The sequence below is a fragment of the Staurois parvus genome, unplaced genomic scaffold (assembly GCF_062004578.1).
Source record: "Staurois parvus isolate SC_StPar_1 unplaced genomic scaffold, SC_StPar_1.0 ptg001054l, whole genome shotgun sequence".
Classification (NCBI taxonomy): Eukaryota; Metazoa; Chordata; class Amphibia; order Anura; family Ranidae; genus Staurois; species Staurois parvus.
Genome location: NW_028318850.1, coordinates 1,030,893 through 1,047,982, shown reverse-complemented (window position 1 = coordinate 1,047,982; position 17,090 = coordinate 1,030,893). Strand labels below are relative to the sequence as shown.

The following is a 17,090-nucleotide window of genomic DNA, read 5'->3' as shown; positions in this document are numbered from 1 at the left end:
ACTAATGCAGGCCATAGATGGGTCAAAAATCGGCCGATTTTTCGGCCGAAAATAAAATCGGCCGATTTTCGGATTGTTAGTGGGCTATTTGTTCGGCCGTTTTTCGGTATTTTGGCCGTTTTTTTTTATCGGTAAAGTTGGAAAAAAAATTGGCCGATTTTGCCGATCGGCCGATTTTCACGGCGATAATGGGCAAATCGGCCAATTTTTTCTACCGATAAAAAATCTGCGCATGAGCAGTGACCTGCAAGAGCGAGACAAAAAAGAAGAGGAAGAAGAAGAGGATGAAGATGAAGAAGAAGAAGAAGAGGATGATGAAGAAGAAGAAGAGGATGATGAAGAAGAAGAAGAGGATGATGAAGAAGAAGAAGAGGATGATGATGATGAAGAAGAGGAGGAGGATGATGATGAAGAAGAGGATGAAGAAGAAGAGGAGGATGATGATGAAGAAGTAGTAGTAGAAGAAGAAGAGGATGATGATGAAGAAGAGGATGAAGAAGAAGAAGAGGATGATGATGAAGAAGAGGATGATGATGAAGAAGAGGATGATGATGATGAAGAAGAGGATGATGATGATGAAGAAGAGGATGATGATGAAGAAGAAGAGGATGATGATGAAGAAGGAGAAGAAGAAGAGGATGACGATGATGAAGTAGAAGAAGAAGAAGAGGATGACGATGATGAAGTAGAAGAAGAAGAAGAGGATGACGATGAAGAAGTAGAAGAAGAGGATGACGATGAAGAAGTAGAAGAAGAAGAGGATGACGTTGAAGAAGTAGATGATGATGAAGAAAAAGAAGAGGATGATGATGAAGAAGAAGAAGATGAGGATGATGAAGAAGAAGATGATGATGAAGAAAAAGAAGAGGATGATGATGAAGAAGAGGAGGATGATGATGAAGAAGGAGAAGAAGGATGAAAAATAAGAGGAATTCCAGTCTGGCAAAAAGTGTCCCTGCAGAGAGCTCTGCTATTTCTTTGACAGTTCTTTGACATTTACAGCGGTTGCAACATTGTATCTATTTGTTTCCAAATAAAAACATCTGTATCCTAAATGGATACAAATAGATACATTGTTGCAACCGCTGTAAATGTCAAGGAACTGTCAAAGAAATAGCAGAGCTCTCTGCAGGGACACTTTTTGCCGGCTGTAGACGGGATGAAAATCGGCCGATTTTTTTTTTTTACCATTGGTGGTAACGTCGGCCGCTTGAACGACCGATTTTTCGTTTTTTAAAAAGAAAAATTGGCCGTTTTTTTCCCCGTCTATGGCCTGCATAAGTCTAAGGTCCCCATGCACACTAGGTATCCTAAAAACGTTTTGTCGCATTTTTATCATGCATTTAATGCACATTTTTGAACGTTAGCGTTTACAAGTAGTATTTTCCAAACATGCCCCTCAGCTCATTTTTCACTCCTGAATGCCGACAATATAGTGTGTGTGTGTATATAATATTAGATAGAGATTGACAGAGAGAGAAACATATGTGTGTGTGTGTAAATATATATATATATTATGTACAGTTGTGTTCAAAATAATAGCAGTGTGTTGAAAAAAGTGAATAAAGCTCAAAATCCTTCTAATAGCTTTTATTTCCATCCACACAAATACATTGGGAACACGACACATTCTATTCCAAATCACAACATGAAGAAAAATACATCAAATTTGTGTTCCTCTAAAGGTGAATATTAGACGGTTCAAAAAAAATCGCAGTGTTTGTATTCTTCTTTACAAACTCAAACATTCACTATATAAACTGAGAAATGTTTGAAGATTTTGCTTTCCTTTGAATGACTTCATGAATATTTGGTTGTAGTCGCACTGTTTCTGAGAACTGCTGTACATCTGTGTTGCATGGAGTCACCCAACTTCTGGCCCCTGTGATCAGGTATTCCAGCCCAGGATGATTGGACTACATTCCACAGTTCTTCTCTATTTCTTGGTTTTGCCTCAGAAACTGCATTTTTGATGTCACCCCACAAGTTTTCTATTGGATGAAGATCCGGGGATTGGGCTGACCACTCCATAACGTCCATCTTGTTGGCCTGGAACCAAGATGTTGCACGTTTACTGGTGTGTTTGGGGTCGTTGTCTTGTTGGAACACCCATTTCAAGGGCATTTCCTCTTCAGCATAAGGCAGCATGACCTCTTCAAGTATTCTGATGTATTCAAACTGATCCATGATCCCTGGTATGCGATAAATAGGCCCAACACCGTAGTATGAGACACATCCCCATATCATGATGCTTGCACCACCATGCTTCACAGTCTTCACAGTGTACTGTGGCTTGAATTCAGTGTTTGGGGGTCGTCTGACAAACTGTCTCCGCCCACTAGACCCAAAAAGAACAATCTTACTTTCATCAGTCCACAAAATGTTGTGCCATTTCTCTTTAGGCCGGTCAATGTGCTCTTTGGCAGATTGTAACCTCTTCAGCACACGTCTTTTTTCCAACAGTGGGACTTTGCGGGGACTTCTTGCAGATAGCTTGGCTTCACATCGGCGTCTTCTAATTGTAACAGTCCTCACAGGGAACGTCACACCTTCTTTCATCTTCCTGGAGCTGATTGTTGGCTGAGTCCGCGCCATTTTGGCTATTCCTCTATCCATTCCAATGGTAGTTTTTTGCTTTCTTCCACGTCTTTCAGGTTTTGGTTGCCATTTTAAAGCATTTGCGATCATTTTAGCTGAGCAGCCGATCATTTTCTGCACTTCTTTATATGTTTTCCCCTCTCCAATCAACTTTTTAATCAAGGTACTCTGTTCTTCTGAACAATGTCTGGAACGACCCATTTTCCTCAGAATTTCAGAGAGAAATGCACTGTAACCAGCATGTCCAACATTTGCTGCCTTCCTTCCTTAAATAAGGGCAATAATTGCCACCGGTTTTCAAAGAATGAATGACCTCACTAATAGAACTCCACACTGCTATTATTTTGAACACGCCCCTTTCAATGAGTGATTCAATGACACAGAATCAGCAGCATGCATGTCATGACTGTTGGGTCTGTTGGATTTCTATGACTCTACGACACCTGCTAGGAAATTATTCGCCATGTAGAAATATTTCTACCAAAAACAGTGATTGATCCGGTTAGTGATGTCTGACTGCTATTATTTTGAACACAACTGTATATAAAAAAAACCCTCCATCCAAGAATAAATTAATAAAATGTAACAGTTTAATAAAATTATTTTAAATAATATTAACAAAAATCTCTGTCTATATATGAGATTTTTGTTAATATTATTTAAAATAATATTATTAAACTGTTGCATTTTATTTACTTTTGGAGGTTCTTTTTTCATTTTTTTTTTTTTTTGGTTCTCTGTCAATCTCTAATTTCTCTCTCTCGCTCTCATATATATATATATATATATATATATATATATATATATACACACTATATAAGCTTTGGAGGGTTTTTTTCTGCCATTAAACTCCAGAAAACACCTATAGTTTGCTTGGACACATAAACTAACATAAAGGGGAGTTAAGAGAGAAATTAAAAAAAAAAAAAAAAAAAAAACCTCAGCCGCCTGTTGAAGCAGGTTTTTTGATCTGCAGTGTGCATGAGCTCTAATGAGTTGCTGTGTGCAAATGATGCATTTAATATGGATTGGCCCTTTTAATTTATCCATTCAGCTAGACTGAGCCTCAATCTTGTATGATGTCTCCTCTGTGCAGGAAATCTGTGTGGGGATTCTGGGTAACATGGCGTGCTTCCCGGAGACCTGCCTGAACCTCAGCAGCAACAATGACTTGGGGTGAGTTTTAGTCCTGTATGAAGACATAGAAATAAACCTGATAGCAGTGGAAGTACCTGAGCCTGACCTGGTAACAGCCTCTTGCAGTCCTCACACAGCAGAGCTCATACTGAGAGAGGGAGAAGCAACACAGGAAGCCATCGAGCATGCTGACAGGAGGAGAGAAAACAGAGGGATTGGCTTGTCAGTCTGTTGATTCTTCTTTCTCTGTCCAGTTACAGAGAGTGGAAGAGAGGAACAAGCAAGCGTTACTTACCTACATTTCCCCCAATTATTACTTCCAAGTAAGCAAGTGGTGAGGAGGTGACACAATGCCTCCTCACCACCTGTCAAGTGCACTCTGATGAGCGATCCGAGTGCAGATTGCATTTCAGAGAGTACCTCACATGTGAACAAGCCCTTAGTATTGCCCAGAGGCGTATTAATGAATCATGGGGCCTCGTAGCAAAACTTTGATGCCTCCTCAGGCTAATTCTCTCTATAGCAGCAGCTGCTTCTTACTACATACTGTGACTAGCACCATTCTGAGGTCTGAATTCAGCTCTTCTATACTAAAAACCTCACAATTTTAGTTTTCCTTATAATAAGGAATAGAGTTTGGAGAGATTAGAACTCCTGTCAGGTGTCCCTGGCCGGGAGATTCACCCTCCATATTTGACCGGTTTATAGTTGTTAGAAAAAGTGAAAGAAAATCCTGAATTTTGGGTTGTCCCCAGAACAGGAAATCTTCCAGTGGGGACACTAAGCTGGTGACTCCTCACTTTGGAGGGATTTTCTCACACTTCCTGTTTGGCTATGGGACAGGAAGTGAGATGAATTCTCTCCAATGGGACACAGATGATGCTAAAAAAATCTGATGGATTATACCCCTCCCTTACTTTATGCAAAGTGAAAAAAATCCAGTTTTGCCTTTCATTCCACTTGAACAGCCTCTCTAATAGGACCTCCCTTGTACCCCAGGCCCCAACACAGCTGCATGGGCTGCTACAGCTAATGTGATACCGCTGGTGGTGGCTTTCAAAGCACAGAATCATAATAATCTTCGTTTTCTATCACACACAAGCTACTGGAAGGCTCTCCAGTTTTCAGTGCCTTCTTTTTGGAATATAAACTGTAAACTCCGCTTTCAACACAAGAGGGCGATCTAAACTTCAGAAAAAGTTCCTGTTATGTTGTCTGTATTATTGTTGTGATGTTTTCTTTTGTGTTTTTGATGTTGTTTGCATCACACATAATATTGCATGAAGGAAATACATAAACAGGTCAAACATCGGGCAGCACAGTGGCTAAGTGGCCAGCACTTCTGCCTGGCAGTACTCGGGTCGTTGGTTCAAATCCCAACCACGGCACCACCTGCCTGGAGTTTGCATGTTCTCCCTGTGCCTGTGTGGGTTTCCTCCGGGAAATCCGGTTTTCTTCCACACTCCAAAGACATGCTGGTAGGTGACTTGTCTCCTGTCTAAATTGTCCCTAGTATGTGTATGTATGAATGTGAGTTAGGGACCTTAGATTGTACGCCCCTTGAGGGTTAGGGACTGATGTGAATGTACAATATATATGTAAAGCGCGGAGTACATTGATGGCGATATATAAGTACCTGAAATAAATAAACAGCAACTTTAAGGCTGGGTTCACACTGATGCTGTGCGAAATTTGCAGCGTTTTCAGTGCGAATTCCAAACCGCATCAGAATCGCACCCCTTTCATACGAACCGCTGCGGGTGTATATGTTAACAACACCCCGATCATCGGTCTGCAAAACGCTGTGCGATGTGCAGAATCGGATCATCTAGGTGTGAATACCCGTGCGATCTGATTCTAGTGCGGACTAAAAAAGGGTCCTGCATGTTTTTGGTGCGGTGCGATTTGAGCCATACAAAATGTACAGCTCCAATCGCACCGCACACAAATCGCATGTGACTTGTACAGGAATGCAGTGCGGTTCCTGTGTGAATCACATGCGATAAACCGCACTGCTGTAGTGTGAACCTAGGCTCAAGTGGAACTGCACTGCATCTGAGCACTGCAAACCAAAAATGCGATTTAATTCATTAATATTCAAAGCAAACTCACCCCCACCCATCCATCCATGTCTCCATGCTTTATTTTGCTGAGAAATCAATTTAAAAAGCACCCCCCCCCCCCGGCATTGCTGGCCGTGGCCCCCTTGAGTAAGGGCAGATGATTCATGTAGCATTTACATCCTGGAATCCATCTTCCCTTAAATCTGGCATAGGCTGAACTGAGAACCATCCTTCCCCGCCTAAAGGACTGCTGGGATGTATGACGTCATTTGCCTAGGCAGGAAACCAGGAAGTAACTGAAGAAATGTGAAAAAAAAAAAAACAGTTTAAAACAAGTAAATATGATATACTTTCCTATCTGTTTGCTATTGCTAGCAGCCAAAGGATTGAAAATAGTCAATGCTGATTTAATGCTGATCCACTTTAAGGCAGACCATTCATTTAGAGGGAACTGCCAAAACAAAAGACTAAAAACCGGACCTGAACCCCTTTTTTTTTTTTTTTTTTTTTTTTAAATAAAACTGCACACCGCATCACACATACTGTACATGCACTGTGAGGTGCTGCAGCACAGGTCCATCCATACCTATTGCACATGTGCGATGGAGTGTCACATCAGCACTACAGCACAGACGTATTATTTCAGGTACATATACAGCGCCATCAATGTACGCAGCGCTTTACATATATATTGAACATTCACATCAGTCCCCAACCCTCAAGGGGCGTACAATCTAAGGTCCCTAACTCACATTCATACATACACATACTAGGGACAATTTAGACAGAATCCAATTAACCTACCAGCATGTCTTTGGAGTGTGGGAGGAAACCGGAGCACCACCGGAAGAAATCCACGCAGGCACAGGGAGAACATGCAAACTCCATGCAGGAGGCGCCATGGTCGGGAACCGAACCCATGACCCATTTACTGCAAGGCAGATGTGCTAACCACTAAGCCACTGTGCCGACTTCTCGTGCTGCTTCTACTTCTCCCAGTCTAAGTTCTGTTGTACAGGGGCTGCAAGCAGGTGATACTTGGTCAAATTCAGGTACTTGCACTGCTTGATTTTAAATAAATACATGTAATGATATATGAACGATTACAGCACTTACAACACTTCAGTAATTTGCGTCTTTTATATCTACCTCACTCTCTCAATCAACATGGATTATTTTGAATCCTTCTGCTGCTAGTATTAGTAAATAGATAGGAAAGCAGATTATATTTGCTTGTTTTAAACTTTTGTTTTTGCATTTCTTCAGTTACTTCCTGGTTTCCATGCCTAGGCAAATGATGTCATAAATCCCAGGAGTCTTCAGGAGGGGAGAGAGAGTTCTCAGCTCAGCCTATGCCTGAGCTAAGGGCAGATGGGTTCTAGGAAGTAAATGCTACGGGAATCATCTGCCCTTACTCAAGATGGCCGCTACCAGAAATACCAGGGGGTGTTTTTGCAAAGTGATTTCGTAGCAAAAAAAAAAACTTGGAGACATGGATGGGGGTATTTGCTTTGAATATTAACAATGAAATATAAAGCATTTTTGGTTTGTGGTGTTCAGACGCAGTGCAGTTCCACTGTTTGTTTTTTTTTAAATCAGCACAAGGGACATTTTATTTATTTATTTATTTATTATGGGTACTTATATAGCGCCGTCAATGTAGACAGCACTTTACATATATATTGTACATTCACATCAGCCCCTAACCCTCAAGGGGCGTACAATCTAAGGTCCCTAACTCACATTCATACATACACATACTAGGGACAATTTAGACAGAAACCAATTCACCTACCACCATGTCTTTGGAGTGTGGGAGGAAACCGGAGTACCCGTAGGAAACCCACGCAGGCACAGGGAGAACATGCAAACTCCAGGCAGGTGGTGCCGTGGTTGGCATTCAAACCAATGACCTTAGTACTGCCGGTTGGAAGTACTAACCATTTAGCCACTGTGTGGGACATTACTTACAGTCAATTTTGTGTGCCCCTTGTGCTGATGGCTGGTGCTTTATTTGAAATCTTCCATCCTCAGATTAACCCCCTGACCCCACACTGGAAATTGTACAGTAGTGGGGGGGTATTAGAGCCAAGGGACTTGTCATATGCAATCATCAAGAGTGCAGACTATGCCCCCCACCCTTTCCTCCCCCCTTCTCTATTCATAGAAGCCGTACTATAGCTTCCATTATTATTTATATTTTTATACAGGATTTATATCGTGTCAACAGCTTGCGCAGCGCTTTACAAAATGAAGGTGGACATTACAGTTTACAGTTCAGTTTGGTACAAGAGGAAACAGAGGGCCCGGCTCGTTAGAGTGTACAGACCCTACAATCTATTAATGAGAAAAGCTCTATGAATGGAGGAGGCGGACTTTTCTTTCATCTGTCCTCCTCCATTCATAGATCAGTTTTTATCCATAGATCGCTTTTCATTCATAGAAGCTATAGTACGTCTTCTCTGAGTGGAGGAGGAGGTCAGAAAGGGTGGGCATAGTCCGCACTCTTGATTAGTGCATATGATCAGTCCCTTGGCTCTATTAAACCCCCACGCTGCTGTAATGTGTTTTTTTTTTTTTAATTAAAATTTTTTATTAAATTTAGGATTTAGCATCAACTTTACCGACCCGTATAATGACAATATAACCATTTTATCATGATACAGCACAGAAGTCACAATGATTTTGCCAATTCCACAATGCCCAATTGTAAGTATTTGTGCTTTTTTTTTTTTTTTTTTTTTTTTTTAAGGGAAGTTCTTCTTCTGCTACTGAGTGACACAGACCCACCAACATTGCTAGAGACCTCCAGGTATGTCTGTTATTGAAACAGTGAAGTGGTGAGCGAACGACCAGATATGATTATTGCACCACATCCCTTAAAATTGCAAATATTCAATAGAGAAGATGGGACTTTCAGGGTGCATGAACATGAATACCAAACATTAAAAAGTTATATAATTTTTATTTCGGATTTTTGTAAAAAACACAAGAAAGGAAAAAATACAGAAACATAAAAACAATTTTAGTTCTAAGAATACCAAGTGAGATTCAAACTTGGTTAGGTAAATGTAGTTACTCCCTACATGTTTCGCCCTCACAGGCTTCTTCAGGGGAGATTTTTTGAGGAAATTTCTACTGCCAAGGCAGTCTAAAGGTATATCAAAGGAAAATTGTTCAATTACCAAACAACTTTAATATATCCAATACAAGGTATTTAATCAAATATATATGGGACTCAATGGCTCACCCTGGATGTGAAAGCTCACGGAGCTAGGAGAAAATGACCTAAAAAAGATCTTATCTTTTTTAGGTCATTTTCTCCTAGCTTCGTGAGCTTTCACATTTGATTAAATACCTTGTATTGGATATATTAAAGTTGTTTGGTAATTGAACAATTTTCCTTTGATATACAGTTGTGGCCAAAATTATTCAACCCCCACTGAAATTGAGTGTTTTGGCCAGTTTGACATTGCTTTTGATCATTCAGTCATCTTGCTTACATTTACATTAAAGAGGCACTTGTAGGTCAGACAAATATAACATAACAGTTATAATGAAATAACCACAAATGTCTTTTCTGTGCTCACAGCATTATCAGTTTTATTCAACCCCCAAGTGACATTCAATCTTAGTACTTAGTACAGCATCCTTTTACAGTTATAACAGCTTTTAAACGTGAAGCATAGCTTGACACAAGTGTCTTGCAGCGATCTACGGGTATCTTCGCCCATTCTTCATGGGCAAAGGCCTCCAGTTCAGTCACATTCTTAGGCTTGCGCACTGCAACTGCTTTCTTTAAGTCCCACCAGAGGTTCTCAATCGGATTTAAGTCTGGTGACTGCGATGGCCACTCCAAAATGTTCCAGCCTTTCCTCTGCAACCATGCTCTAGTGGACTTGGAGGTATGCTTGGGATCATTGTCCTGTTGAAAGGTCCAACGTCTCCCAAGCCTCAGGTGTGTGACGGACTGCATCACGTTTCCATCCAATATCTCCTGGTACTGAAGAGAATTCATGGTACCTTGCACACGCTGAAGCTTCCCTGTACCTGCAGAAGCAAAACAGCCCCAAAGCATGATTGACCCTCCACCATGCTTCACAGTAGGCAAGGTGTTCTTTTCATCATAGGCCTTGTTCTTCCTCCTCCAAACATAGCGTTGATCCATGGGCCCAAACAGTTCTAATTTTGTTTCATCAGTCCACAGAACACTATCCCACAACTTTTGTGGTTTGTCCACATGGCTTTTGGCATACTGCAGTCGACTCTTCTTATTCTTTGGAGACAGCAAGGGGGTACGCCTGGGAGTTCTGGCACGGAGGCCTTCATTACGCAGTGTGCGTCTTATTGTCTGGGCTGAAACTTCTGTACCCACATCTGACAAATCTTTTCTCAGTTCCTCAGCAGTCACACGGGGACTTCTCTCCACTCTACGCTTCAGGTAGCGCACAGCAGTCGAAGTCAGCATCTTCTTTCTGCCACGACCAGGTAGCGTTTCAACAGTGCCCTTTGCCTTGAATTTGCGAATGATGCTTCCTAAGGTGTCTCTTGGTATGTTTAACATCTTTGCAATCTTCTTATAGCCATTGCCCTTCCTGTGAAGAGAAATCACCTCTTCTCTTGTCTTCCTGGACCATTCTCTTGCCTTCACCATGTTTGTAACCACACCAGTAAATGTCTAGAAGGAGCTGAGTATCACAGTCATTTTAAAGCTGCCTAATTGGTGCTTATTATGCTTGATTGCTGCTCGGTGACATCCACAGGTGTTTTCAATACCTGATGGAAAGCACCTGTATGAACCTCTGTTCTTCAGAGTGGTAGTCTTTAAGGGGTTGAATAATTGTGGCAATGAAGAAACCACATAAGAACCATTTACTACTGTATTACATAAACAATTGATGTCATTTTAGTTGCATTTGGGTAGTTACAACGTCCTTGTAGGATTTGATTCTGAATACAATTCCAAATGTACACTATAGTCCCTAAACCCCTTTACAGCATTGGGGGTTGAATAATTTTGGCCACAACTGTACCTTTAGACTGCCTTGGCGGTAGAAATTTCCTCAAAAAATCTTCCCTGAAGAAGTCTGTGAGGGCGAAACATGTAGGGAATAACTACATTTACCTAACCAAGTCTGAATCTCAGTTGGTATTCTTAGAACTGAAATTGTTTTTATCTTTCTGTATTTTTTCCTTTCTTGTGTTTTTTACAAAAATACGAAATAAAAATTATATAACTTTTTAATGTTTGGTATTCATGTTCATGCACCCTGAAAGTCCCATCTTCTCTATTGAATATGTCTGCTATGGTTTTGTTTGTACATTACAATCCCATGGACTTCTTCAGGGCCATCTATGTCCACAAGATAGGAGTAGTCACTTCCAGACCAGGCCTTTTCTGGCACTTTTTGTTTACATGTAGCAATTATTATGTTTTGCTAGAAACCTACTTGGAACCTCCAAACATTATATGTTTTTAAAGCCGACACCCTCGAGAATAAATTGGTGGGTGTTGCAATTTTTTATGTCCCATGGTATTTGCTCAGCGGTTTTTCAAACACAATTGTTTGGGGAAAAAAAAAACATACTTTTTTGAATTTGAATGGAAAAAAAAACACAAATAATCCAATTTTTTGTAAATCTAGAAGATTATTCCTAAATTCAGAGAATATAACTGGATATTAACATTTATAACTAATAATACAAGGGGTTGTTGATCCAAGGAAGATACGATCGCCACCTGGGGGATCAGGAAAGATTTTTGTTCCCCGTTGGAGGAAATTGGACCATGTTTTATTTGGCATTTTTTGCTTCCTCTGGATCAACTCATTTTATAGTGTTTTGTATATGGAGATTTTCGGTTTATATATTGATTTTTATTATTTGTTTTCTTCTTTCTATTGATGGACATGTTGGGACTTGACTGACTCGTGTCTTTTTGTTTTCAATGTATGTGATGCAGATTGCTCTTGTCGTGTCTATCTCGGGTCGAAGTAATGAGCACGTGGCTGGAAAGAATCAGGAAGCGCCCCTCCGTCCGTGATAACCTGTGTTTTATCATGAGCAGCTCCACTAATGGTAACCATACTAAGGGTTTGTGTCTTATCCACTTGCCGACCCGCCGCAGTACATTTACAATCGCGTACCTGTACGTCACGTCTTTCTTCCTGCTCCGCTCACGCATGCAGACCTGGAAGACTGTGCTGTTATTGGCTGCAGCACAAGCCGATCAGGGGGTACAGGCCAATGATTTATAGCCTGCTGATCGGCTCAGCGAATGACCGAAGATGTTCTGTGTTGGTAAACAGCAGCAATGTGCTGGGTTTTTGTTTTCTCCCTGAAAAATGCCCTAAAAGCCAGCACATTGCTTAGTACAGTGGTCGGCAAGCCGCGGCTCGCGAGCCACATGCGGCTCTTTACAAACTTAAATGCGGCTCTTCTGTGTGCCGGGCGCCCGCTCCCCTCCCTCCTCTTGGGCGGCCGCCCCCTCCCCTCCCTCCTCTTGGGCGGCCGCCCCCTCCCCTCCCTCCTCTCGGGCGGCCGCCCCAAAAGTCAGGACTCTGCAGCTGTCAGGATGTAGGCGGGGCAGCCAGGATGTAGGCGGGGCAGCGTGACGAACTCCTCTCCTCTCACAGTCCGCCCTGAAGACCAGAACGGCGCGGGAACACGGCGAGAGGAACGCGCGGAGCAAAGGTAAGTGAATTGACACAGGGGGGACTTACTATATGGGGAATGAATTACTATATGGGGAATGAATTACTATATGGGGAATGAATTACTATATGGGGGATGAATTACTATGGGGGATGAATTACTATATGGGGGATGAATTACTATGGGGGATGAATTACTATATGGGGGATGAATTACTATGGGGGATGAATTACTATGGGGGATGAATTACTATGGGGGATGAATTACTATTGGGGATGAATTACTATTGGGGATGAATTACTATAGGGGGGATGACTTACTATGGGGGATGAATTACTATATGGGGGATGAATTACTATATGGGGGATGAATTACTATATGGGGAATGAATTAATATGGGGAATGAATTACTATAGGGGAGATGAATTACTATATGGGGGATGAATTACTATGGGGGATGAATTACTATATGGGGGATGAATTACTATATGGGGGATGAATTACTATGGGGGATGAATTACTATATGGGAGATGTATTTTCAGTTTTAAAAATGTGGCTCTCAAAATAAATTTCAATCGTGGTTTTGGCAAGATTTGGCTCAGTTGAAAAAAAAGGTTGCCCACCACTGGCTTAGTATAACGTCACACAGTAAACACTAAACATTGTTAGGCATACATTCAACCCTTTGATTACCCCCTCCCAGCCAGTGCCAGTACAGTGACAGTGTATAGTATAGTAGCAGCACTGATCACTGTATTCATGTCACTGGAGATGCCATTGGCAGTTAGTAACACCCCCTGAACCCCCCCTCCCCCCGCGTGTCAGTAAGTGTCAGACTGCCTACCGCACAGTGCCACTATAAGTCGCTGATCACCGCCATTAGTGGTATAAAATAAATACAAATTCCAGTTTATATTCCATAGATTGTAGACCGTATAATTAACACAACCCAATATACACTTATTGGGATTTTTTTTTTAAATACATTTTTGCCAAATATAGGAAGACATTTTATAATTTTTTCATTTTTTTTTTATTGGATATGTTTTCTAGCAGAAAGGGGGAAAAAAAAAGCTTTTTTTTTTTTTTTTTTTCCCAGGATTTTTTCCACTTTAAGGTCCCCAACTCACATTTATACTAGGGCCAAGTTTACAAACTACCAAAGGAAAGCTCTCTTTGTGTGGGAAACAATTATATAAATTTCCTTTGAGTACAGTGTTGCATGACCAAGCAATTGTCAGTTAAAGTAGCATAGTGCCACATCTCCAAGATACGACCGTTCCTAACCCCGGAAACTACTAAGCAACTTATTCACTCCCTTGTCATATCACGCCTCGACTACTGTAACTCCCTCCTCATTGGCCGACCTCATTGTAGACTATCCCCCCTCCAGTCTATCATGAACGCTGCTGCTAGACTCATCCACCTCACTAACCGTTCTGTATCCGCCACCCCTCTCTGCCAATCCCTCCACTGGCTCCCAGTTGCCCAACGGATAAAATTCAAAACTCTAACAATGACATATAAAGCCATCCACAACACTGCCCCAATTTACATAACCGATCTTATCTCTAAATATCACCCAAACCGTACACTCCGCTCCTCGCAAGACCTCTTACTCTCTAGCTCCCTTATCTCCTCCTCCCATGCTCCTCTCCAAGACTTCTCCAGGGCGTCACCCATCCTCTGGAACTCCCTACCCAAATCTATCAGACTATCACTTACTCTACTTGCCTTTCGGCGATTACTGAAAACCTTTCTCTTCAGGGAAGCCTTTCCCGCCCTGTGCTAATTCTGGAATCCTCTACTCTTCCAAGCACTCCATCCCCCACAGTTACTACATACTGTACCATTCACCCCTCCCTCCTAGATTGTAAGCTCCAAGGATCAGGCCCTCATATCACTCTTGTATTGAACTGTATTGTTACTGTATTGTCTCCCACTATAATGTAAAGCACTGAGCAAACCGTTGGCGCTATATAAATCCTGTATAATAATAATAATATAATAACTCAGTAATTATCTTGTAAAAGTAACTGTGGCATCATCTCTGTGCTGTGAGCAGAGCAGAGCAGCGGGAGGGCCCCAGCAGGCTCCACCTACTACAGGCTGCCTGCAGAAAACTACAGGTCAGGGGGGCGGAGACAAGACCAGTCACCCTGCACAAGGAGAGAGAGCAGAAGTGCACGGTCTTTATTACAGGAAGAAAGTCTCACACTGGATTACTGCACAGATCTGGAGGAATTACACAAAGCTCACCTACATTCAAGGAGGAATACACATGATGAATGGGTTTAGACCAGTGGTTCTCAACCTGTGGGTCTCGACCCCTTTGGGGGTCGAACGACCCTTTCACAGGGGTCGCCTAAGACCATCGGAAAACACATATTTCTGATGTGTAAAGAGCAGCTACTGTGTAGAAAGCAGCTGCTGTGTTGAAAGCAGCTACTCTGTTAAAAGCAGCTACTGCGTAGAAAGCAGCAGTATTGGAGATAAAACGACACTTCCTGAACTATAATTACTGGGTAAATAATTTTAATGGGTGGGGTCACCACAACATGAGGAACTGTATTAAAGGGTCGCAGCATTAGGAAGGTTGAGAACCACTGGTTTAGACTATCTACAGCAAGGGTGTCAAACTGACGGCCCTCCAGCTGTTGCCGAACGACAAGTCCCATGAGGCATTGCAAGATTGACAGTTACAAACATGACTCCCAAGGTAAGAGGCATGATGGGACTTGTAGTTTTGCAACAGCTGGAGTTGACCGCCAGTTTGACACCCCTGATCTATGGTATGTTTAGCCTTTAGTTTAGTTTTAAGTGTTAAATGGTCCATTCCCCAAATGAGGTTCTGCTTGTTTGTAAATGCGGACGTCCTTTAGTTGGCAAAAGATAGAGAGAAAACAGGTGGCGCACACACCTAATGCATTATCCAAGGTTTATTGTAGAAGTGAAAGAGTAATAAAAACATACTCACAGACGAAGCATGTATCTAAAAAGCATAGAAAAATGACAATGACCACAACGGCAGGCAAGGTGTTCTCACTGTCAGTGCGGTCAAATGGCTGATGCGTTTCAGGGACAAATCCCTTTCCTCAGAGCTGATGACCAACCTCTGATGCAGATATATGATGAATGGAAAGTAGGAGCCTTGCTGTTGATGCCTCTTTAGTTGGCAAAAGCAGCTCTTTGTATTGCAATAGAGATACAAGTCAAAATCGGAATACACTTTTAAACATATAGGACAACCTTACACAAGTGTTATTACTTTGAAACACAAGTCTGGGAATGTCTGCTTCCATTAGAGCCTTTTCACACGGGTGTTTTGCCTCTCTTTATAGATGCCCTTTAAAAAGCAACTATGATTTTTAAGTGTGTGAAATCTCCTTGCAGTGGACCTCCTGGTTAAAGTTGGTGAATTGGTGGACAAGCTGTTTGACGTGGATGAAGACATAATGATAGATTGGATAAAAGCCGGCTGCCAGCAGCCAGAAACTCCAGTTACCGATATCGAAGAAGAGAAGCCCTCCCCGCTTGGCCTTGTCCCTTCCCTACTGGAAGCATCGAAACAGCTGAAGTGAGTTCAGAATAGGGTGTGCCGGTAGAGACGGACTTCATATACCCAACCTTTAGGTCATACGCCTCTGATCCTCATGACCACAGCTCTGCTCATACTCCCATGTGTGCTCCCAAGACAGTGACCGAGCTGTCAGACAGGTGGGACGGTCTTCTGGTCACGTGACAACCGCAATAGCCAGTCACAGTGATCAACATTATAAAGTTAAAATCGGTCACAAATCAGAGAAGAACCATCTGCAGGAAGACAGCGCTGAACCCCCATGACTGTTAAACGATAACTCCACCTTTTAGAAAAAAAATAATAAATGCACATTTTTTTGCAGGTATGAAATGTGCATTATTTTTTTTTTTCTTAGGAGCCTATAAGGCATTACACCTGCAAACAGCAGATCACAAGTGCAGTCAGAGGTGTATTTACCACAAGGCAAACAAGGCATTTGCCTAGGGCGGCATTTTTTCAGGAGGCAGCGGCATTTTTCAGGAGGGCAGCTCCGCCCCCCAAAAGAAGGGATGAAAGAAAGGACACATGCAGCATGGGGACCAGGTGGGATCTGAGAGAGGCTGCAAGCTGCTTGATGGTGTATGCAGAGTCTGACTCTTGTTCCCGGGGCTGTCCTGAGCTGTGAAGGTGAGTATCTTCCCTCTCGCTGGGAGGGGGGGGTTGCCATTGTATGGGGGGGGGGGGCGGTGGTAGTGGATGGCTCTCTCAGGTGAGGGGGGGGGGGGGTGTTGTTGGTCAATGTCAGGCTTTTATCGTGGTGGAGGGGGGTGTTTGTCAGTGTCAAGGTCTCTCCATGGAGGAAGGGTGATTTTTGCATTGTCTAGGGCAGCACGAAACCTAAATACACCACTGGGTGCAATGTCAGGCTCCTGTAGACTTTCAGTGTAGCTGTGTGCCCGTGCCTCCCATATAAGCAGACAGCTACTGAAGTCCAAGAAGATCAATGAACTACAAGAGCGCTCACCAGCATCCTCATAGTTCATCGAGAGCTACAAGCTGCAATGGCAGACGGTACTTGTAGTCTATTCATTCACAGGAAACTGTGAACGAATAACAC

General features: G+C 42.3%; 1 protein-coding gene across 1 annotated transcript in view; it reads left to right on the top strand.

Moving 5' to 3' along the window:
* The window catches only part of SAAL1 (serum amyloid A like 1), a 51,152-nt gene that overhangs the window by 13,624 nt on the left and 20,438 nt on the right, over window positions 1-17,090 (top strand). The window contains exons 4-7 of the mRNA XM_089658170.1: window positions 3,695-3,774; window positions 8,551-8,610; window positions 11,761-11,876; window positions 15,847-16,030. Coding sequence (XP_089514296.1) covers window positions 3,695-3,774; window positions 8,551-8,610; window positions 11,761-11,876; window positions 15,847-16,030 — 440 coding nt within the window. The remainder of the gene's footprint in view (window positions 1-3,694; window positions 3,775-8,550; window positions 8,611-11,760; window positions 11,877-15,846; window positions 16,031-17,090) is intronic.